Source organism: Pogona vitticeps, chromosome 3 (assembly GCF_051106095.1).
Source record: "Pogona vitticeps strain Pit_001003342236 chromosome 3, PviZW2.1, whole genome shotgun sequence".
NCBI lineage: Eukaryota > Metazoa > Chordata > Lepidosauria > Squamata > Agamidae > Pogona > Pogona vitticeps.
Window position 1 is genome coordinate 62,235,973 of NC_135785.1, and position 23,299 is coordinate 62,259,271.

General features: G+C 37.6%; 1 protein-coding gene across 5 annotated transcripts in view; it reads left to right on the forward strand.

Annotated features, from left to right (window-relative positions):
- VTI1A (vesicle transport through interaction with t-SNAREs 1A) overlaps positions 1–23,299 on the forward strand; it is a 310,113-nt gene that overhangs the window by 181,535 nt on the left and 105,279 nt on the right. For 3 of the 5 annotated variants that reach the window (XM_072995547.2, XM_078389534.1, XM_078389536.1), the window contains 2 exons: positions 15,741–15,811; positions 16,940–17,001. In XM_072995547.2, the coding sequence (XP_072851648.1) occupies positions 15,741–15,811; positions 16,940–17,001 (133 nt within the window). Of the gene's footprint in view, positions 1–15,740; positions 15,812–16,939; positions 17,013–23,299 lie in introns of all 5 variants that reach the window. The other 2 variants (XM_078389535.1, XM_020779867.3) reach the window with 1 other exon arrangement.

The window sequence follows — 23,299 nt, forward strand, 5'->3', positions numbered from 1 at the left end:
GGTAGGTGGCGCGGGGTGGCTGCCGGCGGCGGGGCCAGCAGGTCCGAGCGGCAGTGGAGAAGCCTTCCCCCGAGGCCTCTCGGAAGCGCTGGCCGGAAGCGCTGGCAGGGTGGGAGGATCTGAGGCATCCGCAGGGGAATCCTGGGGGTGGCCTCGGAAGGACCCTTCAAAAGGGTCCTTCCGAGGCTACTGCCTGCATTTCCCCCCAGCTGAGCGGCGGGAGTGGTCCTTCGAAGGCTCCCGCCGGTCAGCTGTGGAAAATGGTGCCTATGGGGAAAAATCGCAAAGCGATTTTTCCCCATAGGCAAAATTGTAATGTGATCCGAAAAGCGATGGCAAAAAAGCCATCGCTATACGGATCCATCGTTAAACAGGGCGCTCGTTAAACGAGGCACCACTGTATAGTACTAAAGCTCCATATGTGTTAAAAAGTCTTAGAACCCAGCATAGGTGTACCAAAAAATTGTTTGATTGGTATATAGTGTTAAGTATACTATAAATGTACAGCAAAAGGAAATAGGATGGAGTTCTCCATGAATTATCTCTTTAATATCTTGTTAGTGTCCTTTAGTATATTTTTATCAAGTATTTAAATATATGTATGCATTAAATGCTGATTCTGTTGCAAAGCTAGAGATAGGGAATATGTGATTCCAGTGGTACAGCTTCACCGGTCTGTGTCTGGATACAGTCCAAACTGCTGGTGATGACCTACAAAGCCCTACAAAATTTGGGCTTTGCAAGACTGTGTTGTCTTTCATGAGCCTGCCAGGTTTTCAGATCTTTGGGAGAATTCTCTCCCTCAACCCAACCCACCCTCTGCCCGGGAATCACAACTTGAATCTAGGCTTGGAACATTGCTGTGTGATGAAAAGTTGTAGAGAGAAGGAATTTCAAGAGGCAAATATGGCAATATGGTCTAATATTATATGTGCCATTACATCTGTTGCAACTTGGTGTTTGAGTTGGGATGGAGAATTCACATTTTTACTTGTGCTGTAATAATGCTTTATAAATTAAAATAATCTTGATGTTAAGGTGCTGTTGTATTGACATAGCTAGTTGCCTTATTCAAGTTCCAGCTCTACATCAGAACCTAAGAGACACTAAACAGAGAAGATAGCTTTCATCCATGTATATGCTCGGCCTCGGTTTTTGAAAGTGGCGAACAATCTTATTTCCCTTAATTATTAGTAATAATATTTAATAAATTATTTAACATTGACAACAGGATTTATTCTTTGCTGATGAGCTTCCACAGGAAAATATTTGACCAGAAATAGCAAAAATGTGACAGTAACACAGTTGTTTAGTGTATGTGTGTACTTCACTTGGGCTATATTAGTAGTAACTCTAAGTAATTTATGTGCCTTGTGACAACTTATCACAGTTTGATAAGAAACACAGGCGCCCACTTGCTGTTTGTCATCATTATTTGCTTATTATTGCTCATGGTGATGATGATTGTTATTTTTATCATCACCCATTTATTTCACAGCATGAATTTTCAAATGTCCAGCATAATACAATCTTTCAGGTCACTCATAGGATGAAGATATAGTGAGTGTTCTAGGAAGAAAGCCTGTTCTCAAAATTAATCCAAAACCAAATTTCTTGCATTGCAAATATTATATCCATGGATTTATGCCCGAGAACTAATAAATTAGCACTTTCCCCAACTTTTTACACATGATCTCGTTTTTGGGAAAAATAATATTTTCTGCTTACTTACATTAATTTTAGGGAAAGCTGGGAATACTTAGGATTGGCCTTGAGGCAATCTAGCCTGTGTATCTCTCAGTCTAGGGAAAAGGTGACAAGAAAGCTGGTTTTCCCTTGTCTGAATGCAACAGAAAGCAGCAAATGGAAAGGAATAGATCTATTTCTCCTTTCCTTTTCTTAAGCCTTATATAAGGGCCCCAAAAGAGGGGGTGAGTCCTTAGTTGGAATCATTTTGGATACTTAAAAATTGTTTCCAGCACTTTTGTCTGAATCTTAACAGCTCAATTACTATTCTTTGAACTTTGCCAGGTGTGTATTTTCTGAGGTGTGTACATGATACATAATCTACACTCTCTGTGTTTCGTAAGGAATGGTTCACTTGACTAGCAAACAAATTATCGGCATCAGCTCTGGATTTACAGTACGTCAATGACATACTGAGTCTGCAGTTCACTATTCTTTTCAGTGAATAAGGATGTTAACATTCAGTAGCCAAAAACTATTCCTTGTTGAATGTTGCTGCCACCAATTACAGAGTCCTTGATTAGATTCTGGGTAGTTCATGAAGCCATCCACCTTGTACAGAACAAGGAAGCATGTGATAAATCAAAGCAGGGAACTCTAACAAGCAGCAACCTTTCTTGATGGTGATGCCATTTCCCCTAAACTGATGGGGAAATTGTGTTAGTTATGCAGTACGATTTTGGCTAGAATCTTCACAGTGGGGAGGTCACTACTTGGAATGGTACCTTCACCTTTCAATTCAGCATCCTTTTAGCTCCGACATGTACAGGCTGAATGCCAATGAAGGCGTTGCTTTCTAAATATTCGAGCAAAGCTGCCTTATAAAGATTTGCTAGTTTGACCAGCTCTGCTCCAGCCATGCAATCTAACATGGCAGGGTGCAAGGCATGGGTGGAACCAAATGGTACCATTCCAGAGGGGAGAGCATGAGACACGAGCCTTATGAGCTGACATAAGAAAGAGTAGCTAGCAGTCAATTAAAGTAGTGGTCCCCAACCTTTTTAACTCCACAGACTGGTTGAGGAAGGAGCGGGGGGTGCTCTCTCTCACATGCACATGCATGCACAAAGGAGTGGGGGTGCTCGTGCAGGCATGCACACACTCGTGCGCATGCACAAAGGCTGGGGGTGCTTGGGGGCACTCACGAAGGGGTGGGAGTGCTCACACACATGCACACACGCGCACATGCATAAAGGGGCTGTGGGGGGGCAGGAGTGCTTGCGAGGGGTGGGAGATCTGTCTCCATGGACTGGCACTGGGCCATGGACTGGGGGTTGGGGATCGCTGAACTAAAGGACCCGTCCATGCCACCACTTCCTCTGTTTCCTCACTTGACTCTTCCTTCCTGGTTTCCTTTGTCCCCACTGCTACTGGAAAAATCAGATCTGCAGGGATGGTCTTGAATTATTTTATAAGGAAATGTGCCACATCTACCAGCAAAAAGTAACCAATGACAGAGATGGGGTTTGCAGGAGGGCTGCAAGTTACTGGGGCATTATAAAAGAGGGTCATGACTCGAAAAAGGTTGGGAAACACTGCTCTCAATGATATTTTGCCAATGCCCTAATTTTCTCTTTATAGTACTGTAAGTCATTGTCTTATTGGGAGGGCAGGGGAATAATTTTGTCCCTATACTAGCTAGAAAATATTCCTAGGAAATGTGCTGGAGCTGTTATTGTGGCCTGCATTTACTCATCGGTTTATATATCAGTCTGTAAATTTGTCAGTTTTGTTTTGCTAAAGGAGAAATGGATAACTGTAATCACAAAGCTGATGCATGAAACTCTTTCCCATTCTACTCACAGTAATCAAAGATTATTTAATGAGATTTAAAATATTTATAATTCAAAGAGATTGTTACTCCTGAGAGCTTTGTATAAAGTATTGAAGTATGTTAGAGATAAGACAGAGATCTCTTTAGTCCTTATGTTTAATATGGCTTCATGAGAGGAAGGAATGATTATGTCAGTGGTAGTCTGCACTTTTTTACTGTGCATTTCATGGATCAGTCTAATGCTAGATGGAATTGTATGAAGCAACTCTAGGCAGTGCATCAAAATATTCTTATACATTACACGACTACATTTATATTTATACATTTGCCATACATTTATACAAACTATACTAGAACACACACAAAACACACACACACAACACACAAACGATGGGCACATTTACATTCTTATGAACCTGCCAGTTATTCATATGCAATGTGTCTTCTACTTCATAAAAAGTGGAAATGCAGTATTTCTTGTGCATTATAAGCCTAAAATATAGAGACGTATATAAGTTCTCAACATTGTCTTCATGTATAAGAAGTTGTAGCTGCAGTCACTACCCGCAGAAGCCATTTGAGCTACAGAATGTGGCAGTAGCATAAAGTGCAAGTTAGGATGTCTTCTTGCTTTCAAGACATGATGGTTGCTATTTGATTAAATGTCTGTGAATTCTGTTTGATGTCTTGTCTTTATAATTCCAAGGTGTTTCAGTGTATAAGTCTTATTTTTATATAAAGCTTTTCTGAGGATCAAACCTTAATTTCACTTCTTATATGCATGCTTTCCGAAGGCATCAGAGTTGATGTTGTTTATTGAAATATTATGATTTTGACTATTTTTATTTTCTTCCATTTGTCCTACAGATGGAAGAGATCTATGTGAAGGTGGAAAAGGTGGGGGGATTCCATTATATTTGAAGGAATTTGATAATTTTGTTGTAGTTCATTGCATGGCAGGTGGTAATAATGTCTATGCCAGCGCTGTCAAAATATGAAAATTAAAGTGACGATGGGTTTTAATGAAATCCATTTGACAAATATAATTAAGGTGTTTTAATATGAAGGCCTGTAATAAAGACTACCGGTGGACTCCCCGAGGTCCTGACTAATTGTGTAGATTGCTTTTAAGCTTTGAATAGTTTTATTGGATAATGAACTGTTAAGAAGTGTTAGATCTTTCTTAAGCAGAATTTGGTTTGAAAAAGAAGAGGAGAGACAGGCCTGAGGTGTGGCATTTTAAACATAATTAGAAGAGAGTTTTAAGTTAACATCTTTGATCTTGCTGTCAGGTTTTGATTAGAGCTGTAAATGCTTTAATCAAGTGCAATGTAGTCATTACATTTCTAACTGTTTTAAAACTGTGAAATTACTGAGATGCTGACATCAGTTTAACACATTTTGAACATTTGCAGCAAAGTTGTGTTAGTAAACTGGAGTTTGTATTACTACGGCAAAGTGAAGAAATTTTCCCAATGTATAGTAGTATGTATATCTTTTAATGAAGCAGTTGTTTGAATGACTTTTTTTAAAATTAAAGTCAACTATTGCATTTGGTCAAAATCATTCCATACATTATAACATTTGCAGTTGAAATGTACACCAAATAAATGTTGAAGCCTTTACGTGCTGCCAAAAATTATTTCCACATGCATGGAATATGGTCATGTCAATGTACTGTATTTTTTCTGGTATTCATGTGAGTGTCTTACTATTTGAGTCCCCACTTTAAAATATAAAGGCAAAAGGAGTAGCAAATTGCTAGTACCACCAGCTATTACAAGGCAGGCTGTGAGTTATTAAAGCTTCACTATGTTACTTCACACTACACAGGGGCAATAGGTATTGTGTATGGAATCAGGTTTCCTGAGAACCTGCTTGCCTCCATATGATTTTAGAAACAGGTTTAAGGCTGTTAATATAGATTAGGAAGTGTATGAATGAACTCTAGAGACCTCTAAATCTTAACAGTGAGGACAGGGAAAGAATGGGAGATGGAGATGTGAGAGGATGTAATTCAGAGCTTTTCAGAGTTCTTAGCTCAATGATTACCAAAAACAGGATACATTGTGTTGAGAAAGCATAAGTAAACATATGTAAATATGTTTTTATTCAGCTCACAACATCCTGTTTTAATTCTGTTTTGTTAGATCACCTCTAAGGGGCATATGGTTTTACTACAACTTGAATGTGACCAAATAATGCCATAAACCCATGACACTTAGATAACTTAACAAGGTGGAATCTTACAGAGTGATTTGACACTCCTGGTAGAACTAAACTAATGCTGGTGCAGAAGTCTGTGAGAGGAAAGCATCTGAGAGCTACTCAGGAATGGAAAATCAGCCACTGAAAGAATCACTACCTCCTACGACTGCCACTCCTTTTGCTCTCAACTGTACCATTCCAAACTTTGCATTAAACACTATGCCAGGTCTTTGAATAATTACTGCAAATGATTGTGTGTGCAAAAGCAATCATGGAAGCAAAGTCAGCTAATTGGCATGATGCCTGTGGCTTGCTGGTCATGTAACCGGAGGGACACACATCCAGGCATGCAATAGGCACCTCACCAGTTAGCCAGTCAGCCAGTTCTACTGCTGAAACTGCATGTAATTCAAACCTCTCCCTAATTTTTTTGATGTTGCCATTTTTCATGTTGCATTTGTGCCTGTTTATTAGTTGCGTCGTCCTGTGTAGAGTGCGATAAAACTATGCAGGTAATTGGTGACAAGTTTCATATTGGAAGATGAGCAGGTGACATATGCTGTCAATTGCTAGCAATGCACCCGTTCATTCAGCATCTCAGTCTCAAAGGAATAAATAAATGCCACCACAATTTCTCCAATCCTGTCTGACCTACACAGGTTTCCTGTACGCTTCTGTATCATTTTCAAGGAGATGGTTCTGTCTTACAAAACCCTAAACAGTTTGGAGCCTTGTTACATGGCAGAATGCCTACTCCCAGCTGGGACTGCTTGTCCTACATGTTTCTCCCAGGCTAGACAGCTGAGGGTGTTAATATCAAGGGAGGCCAGGAAGGAGAGAACTAGGTCTCAGGCATTCTCAGTAGTTGTGCCCCACCTCTAGAATGACTTACTAACTGAAATTTGCTTGGCATCCTTCAAGAAACGGTTAAAAACACATTTGTTTCATCAGGCCTTTCAACAGCTGCCAAATTAATAATTGTTGATATTCAGTCTATTATTTAACTACCGTCAATTTTTAATTTGCCTAAAATGTGTTTAATTTATTTAACGTGTTGATCATTTTGTTTTATGTCTGCAATTGTTGTGAACTATCCAGTGTAACCAATAGTTAGATGGGCAAGTATATTAATCAAATCAAATCACTCAAGCAGTCAATATGTATATGTATATCAATCTGATGAGGTAATACTTCACAGATCTAATGAAGTGGAGAATGTCAATTATAATAATCCATGTGATAGTCTCTGGTAGTTTCTGATGGAAGTTGTCAGGGCTCACATGTTAGCTTATATAGGTTGTTTGCCAGAGCTTGTAATTATTGCCAGAGCATGTAATTCTTTAATGTTACGAAGTATTACAAGTCTCTTCTTACCAGTTCAGCTTCCAGAGAAATCACAAAAAAACATTCTTGGGGAGGGGGGCACATTTTTTTTTTTGAAATGGCTATTTTTGCTACTTATTTTTTCCTAGTTGATGATGCTTACCCTCTAGTCTCTCCCTAAAGAAGGTATTGAATTTCGTCACCATAAGAAACCTGTGGTTCTTTGTGGTCCAGAAATGATTGCCAGTGGGTCTGTTGGATTATTTACATTAAATAAATCATTTGGCTGATTATCGCTGCTAAAGGTATAATTGTGCCAATGGTTGCCGGTTCAAGTAAAATATGAGTGGAAGGGCCTAACCATAATTTTTAAAAGACAGGGTTTAAATATTAGTCTTTGTAAACTAAAATATTAATCTGAATTAGCTAAAAGGCTCCTTTACCTACCTTACTGTATATTTACTTCAGCAATAAGATAACATTTTGTTAAATTATTTTTTGAAGCAGACTACTGGAGTTTTTAAGGAAGAAGTATTACATTTTCATACAGTACTGACGCTTCATGAATAATTTTGAATTCATTTTCATTCTTTTATGTTTCTACTTTTAAGAGATCATTTTTTGCTAAAGAACTTTGAACAATCTCTTTACTCAGCAGTCTTCTGCATTTTGTTTCCTCTTCTTTTTTTAACCTTAGAACTCTTGTGTCTCCAACTTTGCAATACATTTTTTATATGTGGCATTTTGTTGTCAAGCAAGTGCTCATTCTGGAAGCAGAAAATCGAAGCTACTGAAAGGACTGGCTAATTATCATTTTTCTCAGGCCAACAGAAACATGCTGTTCTGTTGGCTTTGCAGTGTTTGTAATTTATACCCATTAAATTGATGTTTTATCATCTATTACTGATTCCTAAGCTTCTGTTTGCGTTTATTGGCTGTAACAAGCATTTTGTTTTTCTACAGGAGAAAAATGGTCTCAGACAGTTCTACTGTATCTGAAATAGAGAATGGGATTTGCAAATGATAAATGGGGAAGTTGACTAGCTAACTAATAAAGATTTGTCTTAATCAAGTATGATTTGTCAGAACAGGAGCGCGTTGAGGTCAGGGCACATGCAATGAATAATACAGCATTCACAGGAGAGGAGGACCAGGCAAAAGGCCTCATAAATATGCTGTGATTACCCAGTGCTAATTCATATTCAAAGAATGAGTGGCATTGAAGCCAGCTCCTAGGTTTCTAAGCAGTTAACCTGTTGTTGTTTTCTAAGTCCTCTGGTCTTAAGAAAAGTTTAGCATATTTTCTATATGTATTGTTTTCATTGGAGCTTTCTATGTATTGGATAAACATGGGTATTTGTGACTGATACTTTGTCAAGTTTCAGTTAGTAATATACTTTGTCTTTTCTTTATTGCTTTTAATTTATATATATGTATATATAAATCATATACATATATATAAAAATTAAAACTACTGTTTTATATGTAACAGTACCTACTGGAAGAAATGTAGTAGTAAGTCACAACAAGAGTAGGCCCACTGGGCCTTATGTAAGTATTGACTTGCGTCCCCAGTGATTTAGTGGGTCTACTTTGCTTGCAATATAGCACTGGATTTCAGCTACTGTGTTTTCTTAAGTGTGTGTGCTTTGCTACACTACTTCGGAAGATTATAATCTAAAACAGAGATTGTTTGCCTATTTTACCACATTTTAGAAGTATCTGTTCAGATACAATGTTATGTTTCTAAAGTTATAGAGTGGTGCCTCACAAGACAATTTTAATTTGTTCCGCAAAAATCATCGTCTTGTGAAAAAATTTTCTTGCGAATTTCCCTATGCATCGGTTTAAAAAAAAAAGTCTTGCAAAGCATTGGTCTAAAAAAAGTCTTGCAAAGCATCGGTCTAACAAAAAAAGTCTTGCGAAGCACGGTCATAGAAAAAAACATCTTGCAAGGCACCATAGTGATTGCAAAAACCAATCGTCTTGCGGGTTTTTCATCCCGCGAGGCAATCATCTAGTGAGGCACCACTGTAAGCTAAATTGTTGTACACCATTTGTGGTGAATAAAAGTTTTTTTTTCTTTTGATCATCTATCAAGGTTTGGCCCCACATTGTTCTGCAAACATTTGGATATTCATACATCCTTACTTGATATTCACATATCCCTACTTCCCACCACATTCGTTTCTATCCACACTCTTCAAATCTTTTATGGGCGTGATCTGACTGTATAAAATTTCATCATCTGAGCTTCTGATTTATTAAATGTCTTGAGCCTGCTTAAAATAGAAATTAAAAGAAAAAAATCTCCTTGCCCACCCAATCTCACTATCTTTTAAATGGTTAATGTATCTATTTAGATTTTTACTTTACAAACCCAAAATATACTATTTTGAATATTTAGGATTCTGCTGTGGGACTTTTACATCCTGATCCTTAACATTCAAAATAGTATATAATTTATTTGCAAAATTTATGTGAATAGTAGTGTAGGTCTAAGATTATGTCCCATTATTTTGTTATGTTAGATTGGATCTAAAGGATATTGTAAAATGGTTGTTGTGGGTTTTCTGGGCTGTTTGGCCATGTTCTTGAGGTTTTTCTTCCTAACGTTTCGCCAGTCTCTGTGGCTGGCATCTTCAGAGGACAGGAGTCAGTCCTCTGAAGATGCCAGCCACAGAGACTGGCAAAACGTTAGGAATAAAAACCTTAAGAACACGGCCGAAGAGCCCGGAAAACCCACAACAACCATCAGATCCCAGCCATGAAAGCCTTCAAGAAGGTATTGTAAGAACTTCAGATCCATACCTTTGATTTGAGTAAGAATTTAAATAGACACGTTAACTACTAAATAATAATTACATTTGTATAATCCAGCAATAGCATGGAGTTCAGAGTATCTACATGTAGCAGAAGGTGAGGTTTTCTGAAATTTGCCAAGGGTGGTAAGACTGTAACTCTCTAATCTTATTGACAATTGCTTATGTAAGAGAAACGTGTATCTAGAAAGAGTTTCAGGTGTGTTATCAATACTAAGATGTACAGTAATAATTAGATCCATTTATGCTGATATCCAATTTTTTATTTCTAAATTTCTCATATACAGTACTAAAATGACTAATGGCTAATTATACATGCAACGAATGCCATATACAATGTTACAAAATCTATAATTAACCTCCCAGTTCTTTGCAAACTGCAGTGGTTTGTGTTCAACCATTCTGCATATAGAATGATACATAGTTCTGTTTCTCTACACATTCTAATCCAGGGCCTGGTTGCTGGAATGGGTTGGATGAGAGCCAGCAAACTGAGATTAATTGAACTCTATAAGTGACCAATTCTAAGGTTTGGAAATTCGTTAGTTTGCCTACTGTGGATTTTATTTGAGGAAAAAATGTTTTGTGGTTTGCACACAGACTTGGATTATTTCTGATCTTAGAATTCCACCCTTAGTGATTTTGATGGTCAGGAATGCCTATTGCCAGATTCATCTGCATGCCAACTGTTCTATTTCTTGGAGAATAGTGGCTTGACCACTGTAGTCCCTGCAGTTGTCACCTCACACTAAGGTTACTGTCTTGTGCTTTATGTGGGCTGTCCTTATGTTTGGCCCAGCAGTTAATAGTGAATAAGACAGCTGGGGTGCTGAAGGGAGTGAGGGACCATAGGCATACTATACCAATATTAAAACAATGACATTTGTGCCTGTTAGCTACTAAGTGTGTTCAACGTATTGTTGATACACAAAGCCCTGCATAATATTGGAAGAAGCTGCCTGCAGTCATTAAGCTCATCTGAGGTGGCCCTACTTGTTGGTCACTGTAACATTCATCCCTGCTCTCACCTGTCCGTCACAGCTGGGCAGTGGAACATCAGCCAATGAGGGGACAGAGGGTGGTGCTGAAGGGGGAGGAGCTGGAATATATAAAGGGGTGTGTGATGCGAGAGGGGAGGAGATTGATAGATGGAGAGTTTGAGAAGGATTGAGAGAGATTTTGTAAGAGCTAGTCAGTGAGGGAAAAGTCTGTGTGATTTAGTGAATGAGAAACTGTGATTTTACCTGTGATTTACCCATTTTCTTTTGTTAAATCAATAAACAAGCTTTGTTTTGGAAGAAACACTTGTCTTTTTGAATATTGTTTATATATTTGGTGGCAGCAGTTGAAGGAAGAGTAGTGAGCACACCTGGAGGCCTGAGTTGGTGGAGGCTTCAGAGTGGCCTGCTACAGTCACTGATCTGAAAATGCAATTTACTGGCAACCCAGAGGTGGGCCACCTTCTTCAGTATTAGGCAGGTACCAAATGTGGCATAATTTTGCCACATATTTTCACCCAGATCTTTTCAAATTCATGGTACTCTCCAGTTGTGTTGTCAACCTTTGTTTTACAATGTTTCAACCGAAAGGTATTCTAATTCATTATCTAATGTTCTGTATTTTAAATGGTTCCATTTTAGTGTTGGCCTTAATGCGTTTTAATTGTTATCATACACTGCTCTGATGTATTTTTAGATGTGGAAACAATGTAGAAATTTATTAAAACAACACAACAAACAGTAATTCAGAATTTTAAGGAGGATCTCCAATGCATTGCAAGTTCACACATTTCCCACCTCTCTACACACTGACCAGATTTGGACATGATAAATCATGATTAATTTAAAACAGTGGCAAAAGCTTCCAAACTCTTCCTTATAGTCATGCCGTAGGATGGTGGAGTTTGTAAGCAGAAGGCTCACTATGGCACATTCTTGTAATTATTGTTTTACATTATGTCCGAACCAACTAAGTATGCCACTTTTCCTTGCTTAGCTATTCTGCTTCTCAATGTAAATGTAACAATATGTAGACCACATAAATCTTATGTTTCAAGGAGCTTTTTTATTGTCCCTTAAGGGTTTTACTGAATGATGAATTTACACTTGGTGATGTGTTATCATTGCATTGCAGCATAACTTAAGAATGAGATAATTTATCTGTTGAATGTTCATGCCTTTTGTCAGGCAGCACATAAATTATACTGATGGTGTAAGTGTATTTGAACTACCTGATTCTGTATATTTTATGTATCAAAGTTAAATTCTCCTCCTTTTTTTGGAATTCTGATCAATGTTGCCTAACTTTACTATCATTGTGAAATACTAGAGAGAAACTTAGCACTTTTGGTTCCCATTGTGATAAATATATGCGTTCTGTTTTATAAAACCTAGTTTTAAAAAAAATCTTGCCCCAGAGAGTTTGTAAAGTGTGTCTGGCTTTTGTGTAAGGTTTTATATCCATACTTATGTTTATTTTGACTTCTTGTTTAAAGCATAGCCCAATGTTGGCCCCTGCAAAAGCTACTTTTGAATTATGGGGGTTTCCAGAATGACTTTTGATTTTGATTTAGCAAGAAAGGCTCACATACATTCATAGGCAGTAGTATACACCACAAGGGCCTCTTTGAACTTTGTCTTCTGTTCTGAACATGGTGGTACTTTTCATTATGCAATCTAGAGACCTGTTTACAATCAGTAGCATAAATGATTGAGCATATTTTAGGATACCAGGATTATTTTACCAACTCAGAGATAGTAGTCTAGGGAGGGAATGAATAAGTTGATATACCTATTATATGATATTATGATATTATATACTGTATTATAGTTTTTCTCAATGGAGTCAAATATAATGTATGGTGAAGTTTGTCAGTATCAAGCTTGATGACACAAAAGTGGCATCACCAAAAATGAGGAGGAAATTGAAACAAAGACTCACAGAATGTGCTGCTTTAATCAACTATAATGAGGTCTTATTAATGAATATATTGAAATGGTATTACAACCCATTGTAGCTGTGTGGAGAGGACTGTGACCCCTAGATCTTTGTTTTCAGTGTTTGCTATGGAGATGCTAATACATGACTTAGAGGTCCTTCATCTCCCTTTTGACTGCCCATTATCTTTAAACCAGTCTTAAACTGGACAGTTCTTCAAACAGGAGGAAATTTCAAACAGAACATTTCATACTACCCTGTTTTCCCCAAAATAAGACCTAACCTGAAAATGAGCCCTAGTACGATTTTTCAGGATGCTCATAATATAAGCCCTACCCCAAAAATAAGCCCCAGTTAAGTGACACCCTGCCCTCCACCATTGCGCAACAACCAGAAGAAAATGACAGGACTGTATTTGAATACATGTAGATTATTGTACATGGAAAAAAACCATCCCCTGGAAATAAGCCCTAATGCGTTTTCTGGAGCAAAAATTAATATAAGACCCTGTCTTATTTTTGGAAAAACATGGTATAAAGTAGAATTTGGGGCCAATTGCTGCATATCTTAATATGGTACCGTTACTATATGTAGTGTGCAATGGCTCATATGCATGATTTAGAAGTTTAAGCACTACAAATTGCAGAGAAACTGATTTTTTTTAAAAAAAAATTCTGAAATACACTTTAATGAGTAATGGTTTCTTTCAAATAGTTGCGCTTCACATGGGTATGTACCCACAAATGTTGTAGCACAAGTCTTCTTGCGCTATCAAGTACATATTTTCATAGTTTGTGTAAGGTAGTATCTTCACAGTTTAGACCAATTGCACCCATTTGAGTTTGGTTTGTAAAAGTCCCAGTGCTACCTCTGGAATTATTCAACATGATGATATTATCTTAGTGATTTTAGTTTCATTTCATCTTTCTACAGGAGTTAAAAAGCAATGTCAGTGATTAAAGTTTTGTCTTCCTGTTGTTTGTATATATTTGCTAGGAGGCAATGCTGAGATTTATTTTCTAGGAGACCTGTGCCAGTTTGGAATTCATGCCTGAAAGTTTCACCCCAAGTGTCATGTCAGCAATTCATTTTCTGGTATTCCAACTGACATGGTCTTCTTCCTTTATTTATTGATATCTTCAGTCATTGGCAATGAGACGAAAATACTATTTGTCAAAGTTGACAGCATTCAAGTCTTACATACTGTTGATGCCACTTTTGTGTTTAGAGCTAGGCAATATGCTTGGCCATTAGAAGGTGTCAATTGTCAACACATCCTTCTTTTTAAAAGGGCTTGTGAAGCAATTTTTGAGCTGTGTTGGCCGACTGTTACATCATATTGTTGCTATTGTTTCCTTTAGAAGCAATTTTCCTTTACCTTTCTAAAGAAAGATTTGGGGTATTCTACCATTATGTTGGGGTTTGTTTAATGTTTAAATGAGATTTTGTATATTTTCATTTTGGCTCATATCTACATCAGTATTTTACATATTTAATTATTTTGTTATGTGTGATCCTTTTCATCTTGAAAGCTTAGAATAAGTATGAAGGGGGAACAAAATTTTAAAAAATCCTGAATGAATTTTAGTGACATTTCCTTCCTATTTACAGCTTAATATTGAGCCTTAAAGAGTTCAGCTTCAGTTGTATGTTTGTAGAAAACACAGAAAGAGGCTGAAAAACAAATATGCTTCCCAATATTACTGCCTGTTTGCATATACAATAGAGCAGCTACTTCTGTTACTTTGCCATCTATATAACGCTATCTGTTCTTAACTTAGTACCTATATATCACACTACCTTTCACCTCAGGGAGGCGTTACTTACACAACTAAAAGTAATGATCCACAAGCCACAAAATATGAGATAGTGCTATGGGTGTTTCCATTCATGATCAGATATGTGAGGAAAAATTATCTTATTGAAATATTTTTATTTATTTAATAAGTGATTGCTGTTGAAACATAGGGTTTTTTTCTACATTGCACATAAAATATGCACTGTTTAAGGAGTATTGTGTTCATTTAGTCACCAAATATTACCAGGCAAGAACATTCAAGGAAATAAGCAGTTGTGCATGGCTTGTCATTTTAATCCCAGGTCTGTAAACACCAATCTTCCTAACTGTCCCTTAAGGACTCTTTTACAGTTTAAATACTAGCTGAGTATTTTTGTGTGAAAGTTGGTGCGTGGTAGTTAATGTTCTGTTAGTTATCACTGGACTATGCTGACCTCATGACAAAGAATGACGTTTCTTAACTGGGTTGGATCCAGAAATACAGGTGCACAACAGATCTGGCAGAAGCAGACTTTTATAGCACCTATTCCCCTTGGTGCCCCTCTTCTCATGCTTTGCAGGTACTTCTGCACAATTTTCAGACACCGTCCTCAGCCCCATGTGAGAAAACTCAGCTCATTCACCAGAAACGCCAGCCTCCTGTGCAGTAGACAAAAGAATGAACCATTTCCCCCCACCAAGTGGCAATTCCCATACTTTGTGAATTGCTACTCATGTGATAAAGTCCCCAACCAAATTCTGTGGGGTCTTTATCTCATGGGTGCGGCCTGGAGCCAGAAGGGGGAGCTAATACATTTCTAGGTACATGCAGAACTCTGTGTATAATAATGATCACTCTAATTTTTGTTTTGTTTTGTTCTTTGGTTTATTTTTATCTGAGGTTTTGCATCTGGTTTCAGGTTCTTGCTGGCTCTTAATTTTTCACTTTAATAATATTTAGAGACTGACCTTACTTTTCTGTTTATCATTTTCTCCATTTTCTATATCTAGGGAAGCTGTTAGACATATTTCACTGAAAAATTTATGAATGTGTTTTATAAACATATTAGTTAGAGTTTGACTTTGTCGTTTGCAATGACATTTTCTATTTTTTATGATTTGTGTTTGGTTATTTCTCTTTCTCTTCATGCAGAACAGATTGGTCAGGAAATACTGGAAAACCTCAGCCATGACAGAGAGAAGATTCAACGTGCTCGAGAAAGAGTGAGTTTATAAGAAACCATTTAACTGGAGCTCTGTATGCACTGATTGTCATCAGAACCAGTTATTGCTAATATTAATAGAAGGCAATGAGTAATACTTCAACGCTTGGCAGAGATGGTTCATGTCACATGTTTCAGACTTTTTTGTTAGGATGATATAAATAAATGTATGTATTCAAATTCATAGACAGTGATTTTCCCAGCCTGTTAACTGAAATTTTTTCAACATGAGATACCCAGAACTTAATCTTAGAATCCCCTGAATGCAAAGCATTGATTCTTTCAATGAGCTGTTGATTCTTCATAGAATAAGAATATAATTGCTTTATTTATTTATAATATTTATTTGTTGACTTTCCATCTTGAAATAGGGCTGGGAAATGTATTGTTTGACATCCTGTGGAACCACTGACAGAGTTGACAGTTTTGAGCTATTGTTCTCAGTGTAGACGGTGTCCAAACCTGGTGCCCTTCAGTTGCCTTGGACGACCATGGCCATGCTAGACAAAAGTGATGGGAGTTTTACACCAAACAACTGAAGAACACCAAGTAGGAGAAGACTGATCTAGATAGTAGCCTTCCATAGTCTGAAGGCATATCGGTTAGAAGATGGTCACAATTTGATCCTATTGGTTAGTATAAATTTTGAAAACAACTCTTCTGATCTCTTAGCTACTTTCAGTTTTCCTCATTTTATTTTATAGAGGAGCACCTCTATAAAAATGGCATTTTGGGTGTGTTGGAAATTCTTTTTCCTTTGTAGAACGAAATACAAAAAAATTAGTTAAACTAGGTACAGACAAATGCTAATACTTACATTGATTTTTGTGTGTGTTTGTTCTAAGTCGTATCTGTGCTCCATTGTGAGCCCTGGCTCTAAAGACACAATCCAAAGGCTGAAACACAAGACAATGTATTGATTTTATCTTTTGCAAACTTTTATTGTTCTTTGCAAGTTTGTCTATTTCATTGATGGCCTTCTTGGATATTCGATTTTATTTTTTTTAAAGTTGAAGTTTAAAGCTTCAGCATATTTTTACATGTAAAGAAGTAAAGATCGCCTATGAAAAGAACAAACATTTGTACATATTGGGGTATGCATTATTTCCAATTTGTTGTCTTCCTACAGCTCAGAGAAACAGATGCAAACCTGGGAAAAAGTTCAAGGATCCTTACAGGAATGTTACGAAGGTAAGGGCAAGGTAGGGATCCCTTCTCTTTCTTTCTTTCTCTTTCTTTATTTCTTTCATATAGGAGAGTTGTGGAAAAGTGTGGTCCTCTTAGTGTTGTTGGACTGCAAATGCCATCACTTCTAACTTACAGATCTACAGAGAGATGAAGGCAGGTGTAGGTCTCCAGCCCCATACAACATTGGAACTGACTTGAGCAGAGCTGAAATGTATTGAACTAGTCAGCAACAGAACTCATAGCATGGGGGGGGGGGTGAAATTAAAAAATTAAATCACAGTTTTATATCATTTGGAAATCAGTCAGGCAGATTCTGATGTATCACGTTGTAGGTCAAGGACCAGGCAGAAGAACAGGAGTTAAGGAGGGGTAAAGTAGAGACATGGAGAAAATGGCAAGAGCTACGAGGCACGTTTCTGAGCATGAACAGCTTTGCCATATGAACATAACTACACATAAACACCAGTTCTTAATCTTCTCCTGAAAATACCTAGGGTTGTGTTTTGTTTTTTTATTTCCCTGTATATTTACCTGACAAAGGTTACAATAACGACACCTCTTGCTTCCATTTCACAAACTTCTCACAATTCAAACTCTGAACCGTAACATACAAAATTCTCTGATTAAGAGTAATATGTAAATGACATGAACTAAATTCAAAATCCATGGAGAGAGGAAGCAGCAATTGAAAGAGATGGTTCAGCGGTTGTAGACAATCAAAATAATAATAAAAAAACTCAGTGGGCAAACCCATATCCTCCCCAGGAAGGCCCCTGCGACATGAGCTGTAACGAATATTCTGCATATGTCTCCATTTTGTCAAATCTCATTAAAGGGTTTTCTTGCTTTATGTCAATTGAGCTGTCCAAAAATCATTCATCATTTTTAGTGTAAAAAAAAAGTCATACACTTATTTAAATAATATCATATTAATGTTAAAGTTCAGCTGTCATTTAAGAGTATGACTTAATCAGACATAGCATTTAAGAAAAATAGTTTTTTCGAGCTTTACTTCGCTTTCAGGTTGGCAGATTCAAATAAGGATTTATGGGTTTCTAAACCAATGTTTTCCCTCCATGTTTATGCTTGATGAACCTCAGCTTTTCTTTCAGGCGAGTGCAGTCTGTTATTTTCAGTAAAATAAAATATGTTCTCATTGTGTTTGAATACATTTGCAAGTAATTTAGTGAGGGCAAAAGAAAAACATGCTGTAACCTTTGACACTATTGTGTGCTTGAGACTCGCCGTGAGGATTCCTAGTTTATAAGTGTTCCATAAGCCAAATGAAAAAAGTGACCTTTGTGAAATATTCATGGGGCCGTGTTCTCACACAAATGGATTATGTAGTAAAATGTTTAAAAGGACATGTCTTTTTGAGAATGCTTGAGAAGGGCATTTAATTTCCTCTTTTTGTGAAAAAAAGAAATCCCCTTATAGGATACAGGGGCCATTTCAACTTTCAGTTCAGCAAATGAATGCACTGCGGAAAGTCATACTGATATGTCTGTTTCTCTCCCTGTGTTGACATAGTTTATGTTGTGAGGAGATAATAGGCCAGGAAAATTACCCTCATCCCATGCAGGTACATTCGTGAAGTAACTGAAATTTGTTTTGTATACACAAGGAGAAAGCTGTGTAGCCTTTCCCCAGTCAGCAGTTTTGAATGTTTATTTGAGATCACTCAGAAAGCAGTCCTAAGGGATTTAGAAACAAAAAACAACAGCAAAGATCTAGATCAGGTACAATAGCTGGAAAATAATAATTACCAGATAGTGGCAGTTGGGTTCTTTCTGACACTGCTTACTTCTAGATACCATGCGGAAATGCACTTAATTGCTGAACTGAGTGGGGTAGAGTTTTATTTCACCCAATTACTATGTGGAAACAATGTAGATGAGATGAAGTGAGGAAAACTTGCTGTGTGTATTAAATTTGCTGATTCGTTCTGAAAGTATATAAAAGCATTTACCATGATATTCAACAGACAGTTACTAATCCAGTTACTATGGAGACTCATTTAAAAAAATCTGATAATACTAAAACCTATCTTTTACCTCAAAATGAAATTCTATCCTTCACCAGAGCTTGTAAATAACTAGTTACAAAGTAGTTACTTACAACCAAATACTTTTTTTGCAATTGTTGGGGCACAGCTGAATTAATAATTTAGGTGAGGAATACTTCACTTTTTTTGTGCCACAGCAAAACCTCGACAGTTCTGAAGGTATAGCTTCATATCACATGATACAAATGCTAGTTCATGTTGCACCTAATGCTGTGTTGTAGATTATTAAATACCAGTTACTTATTCCCTCTGCCCCAGTACAATACATACTGACAGGACAGAAATTGGAAGGGGTGGATTTGGAACTGAGAAGACAGAAATTGAGGGGGTGAGATTTGTAGCATCAGGTTTGTTTTTCTGAGGTGCAAAAGAATCTCATAACAGAGTAATAGACTAACGGTAACATGCTTTGTGTGTTGCAATAGGGAAAATATAAATGTCTGTTTTACTATGTGCTGACTAAATCAGCTATCAGTAATTGTTGGCTAACTTAAACAAGCTAGTTGTTAACATGTTTGACTGGGATATGTCCTTTGCATTCTTGCACTCATGGAGTCACAGCCAATGATTTGGAAATCATATAAGGGTTCATAGGGAAAAAAAGTCCTAAAAAACAAGCATCTTAGACATATTTCCATATATCTTAATAATACCTTTCAGTATCATTTCACAAAGTCACAGTGTGGTCCTTATCTTGTTTTTAAGTGTTTATTTGGTGTGGGGAGGGAGGGATAATACATTATAACATATCAGTCTCTGTAGAGGTTGTATGAGGTCTATAGATCTGTTAAGTGCCATATATCACTCGATGCTCACTACCAGTACAATTGCTATCAGGCCTATTGCTACAGTTATTGCCATACTTGTCCCAGTTGACAGAACTCAGTCAAAGTTCCTGACCATTTTCTTTAGCTGATAGTTCACATATACATTTATTTATTAAATAAATAAATAGATAAATAAATAAATAAATAGTGTATTACCAAAACAAGAATATTGTATTGCTCTTTTGTAGTTTACAGTTCAATTTGTCAGATGCAGAATGCTACATCTGAAGAAATGGATTATAATACAGTAAAGCTTGCAATGAAATAAATCTGTTAATCTTCAAGGTGCTACAATACCTTAGGTGGGGTCACAATATGTGCTGAAGAGACAAACAAACCTAAATATATTATAGAATTTTTAGGAATCTAAGGATTAAATAAGGGGTTTCTCCCATTTACTGCTACATAATCAGAGCCTTGACATCTTTCTGTAATGTGAGTAACTAAGAATGTTGGGATCTTCAATAAATGTTTGCTGTGTATTACTATAATTTAGCCTGGCCCCTATAAAGAAAGTGCCGTGTTTACGCTTTCCTAAATCTGCACCTCCTTCTGCAATTAGGAAGAACTGATGGAAAATGCAGTATACTATAGGTACCCATTCATAGAAACAAAAAGTTTTCATGGCTTTCATTAGTTTTGCACGAGACAATGAAAGAAAGCAAAACTACATACTTCCATTAGCAAGAGATAATGAAAGAACGCAAAATGAAAAATGTTTTGATGCATGTTATCGTTATTCATTCAGTGATATGTTCTCTTCAGTAATTTTATTTGGGAGATTTTGTAGAACCTGATGCAATGCAACTGTGAACATTTCCCTTTAGTAAAGCATCTCACTCTCTTGATAACGTTCCCTTTGATAATTCTCAGCTTGAAAATAGTTACACGCAAAGTGTTAAGAGACTGGTGAATGCATCAGCTTCTACAAAAGATGCCTTTTCAATTTTAATTTTAACCAGGATAAGGGCTGGAGCTCTGGTTGATGAAAAAAGGGCAATATGCATTCAACACGCAGGTGATAAATTGGGTGAAATGCCAACACCTTTTTGACAACGACTAATATATGCATGAATAAAGGCTGCTTTATCCAGCAATCTAGTTGGCCAAATTCCTTCTCTTATATTATTTCCAGCAATTGGTGTGAGTTTCATTCCTGCCTAGTATTCCAGAAACCATGTTTTTGTTTATACTTAGCTTTTCCACCTCACTATTATTTATATTTCCAATAAGTAGACTAATATTGTGAATGGGATTAGATGTAGGTACAGAGCAGAATATACAAGTAAATACGGGTGCATATTGCAACATAAAAATTCTTGCCTTATCTCCAAAAAACATCTGGTGGAACGAACAGATAAGGTATAGAGAGAAGAGCACAAAAATGTAAGATGCCAACTATGCAAGAGTATGAAAAAGAAAAACCTCATTGGATATTTATATTCTGATTAGGAAGCTTAGAATATTTGCAGTGTAATAAAGAAAAAAATCTTTCCTCTTTCAGTTGGTAGGTTTTTTCTTGAAATGATAGAAAAAACATCTGGACTATTTAATGTAATGTCAGTACAATTCCTAAGGGTAAACATACTTCATTATTAGGCATTCCAACCAGAAAACAAGTAAACCTTTGAGAGGGTTCAAATAAAAGTATATGGTTATGCTGGGGATTAGGGACTATATCAATTTCATTCAACAGGAAGAATTTCCTTTAAAATATGTCTTATATACTGAGTTCCATCTTCTTCGTTTAATAGAATCATTTCTTTTATATAAGTCAGATTGCTGACTAGGGTTGTTCCAGAGACCACATAAGCCCCGTGTCACAGCAGCTCCACTGGCTGACGATCTGTTTCTGGGCACAATTCGAAGTACTGGTTTTAACCTATAAAGCCTAAACAACTTCGGTTTAAGCTATCCAAGTACTGTGTCTCCTATTATAAGCTTACTCAGGTGTTATGATCATCAGGAGAAGCCTTTCTCTTGTTTCTGCCACCTTCACACATTCATGATCAGCTGGGGTCAATATGGAAAGCCTCCCTAAAAAGCAATGTCTTTAATTACCTCCTAAACATCAACAAGGAGGGGCTAGGCAAAGCTCCTTTGGAAGTTGGTTCCATAAGGTTGGAGCCACCATGAAGAAGGCCCTACCTCTTGTAGAAGATTTATGGGCCTCCCTTGGGGTAGCGATCCAGAAGAAACTCGACTGGGATGATCTTGTGGGTCAGGTGGGTGATATTAAGGAAAGATGCTCCAGCAAGTAACATGGGCCCAAACCGTGGAGGGCGTTGTATGTGTCAAAATCTTGAACCTGAACTGGGATGCAATGGGTAACCAGTGGAGGTGAGCTAGAACTGGAGTGATACAGTCAAATTTACTCGCACCCGCCACCAGTCTGGCTACCACATTCTAGACCTACTGAAGTCTCTGGATCAGGCTCAAGGGAAGCTCCATGTAAAGAGCATTGTAGTAGTCCATCTGGGAGATGACCAGGGTCTGCACCAAAGTCCTGAGGAAGTCTTCGTCTAGGTAGCGGAAGAGTTGGGGAGTTAACCTAAGCTGGTTAAATGCTGATTTGGATATGGCTGCAATCTGGGACCCCCAAGAAAGAGTTGGATCTAGAAGAATGCCCACATTGCACACTTGGTTCCTAAATGGGAGGGCAATTCCATCCAGCCTAGGGTCCAACCCCCCCAACCTATCAGAGGTTTCCCCCAGGAGCAAAATTTCTATCTTGTCTGAGTTCCATTTCAGCCTGTAAGCCCTGGTCCATTTCAGTACTCAAAATCTTCTGATGACCTCCCCCAACAGAACGGGCTGAACAGCATCAGGGATATTGCCAATTCCTGAGGAACCCCATACCTTAGGATCCAAGATGCTGACACCTCCTCCCTCAGCTGAACTCTCTGGACACAGTCCTTGAGGAAGGATCAGAGCCAGCTCAATGTTAGACCCCCATTTCTGACCTGCAAGATCTTGTCCAGAATGATACTGTGGTCAATAGTATCAAAAGCCACTGAGAGATCTAGGAGTGCCAACAAGGAGTATCTACCCAGTCAGCCTCCCTTAAAAGGTCATCCTGCAGCACAATCAGTGTCATCTCAGACCAGTGTCATCTTGTTGTGGCTTGAATCCAAACTGGAATGGGTCAAGCGAATCTGCTCCTCCAGGTAAATGTCTGCAGCTGATTTGCCACCAGCTTCTTGATCACCTTGCCCAAGAATGGTATATTAGTGCTTGGGCAGAAATTATTAAGGTTCTCCAATGCTAACTAGGGGCGTTTGATGATGGTACAGACAATGGTTTCATTTAAACAAAAGAATGCATTTGGTGAGGACACAGCAGATAGTCTTCTCTATTCCTCTCCCATACTTTGGAACTTTCTGCCCTTTCTCTTAAGCCATTCGTTCGT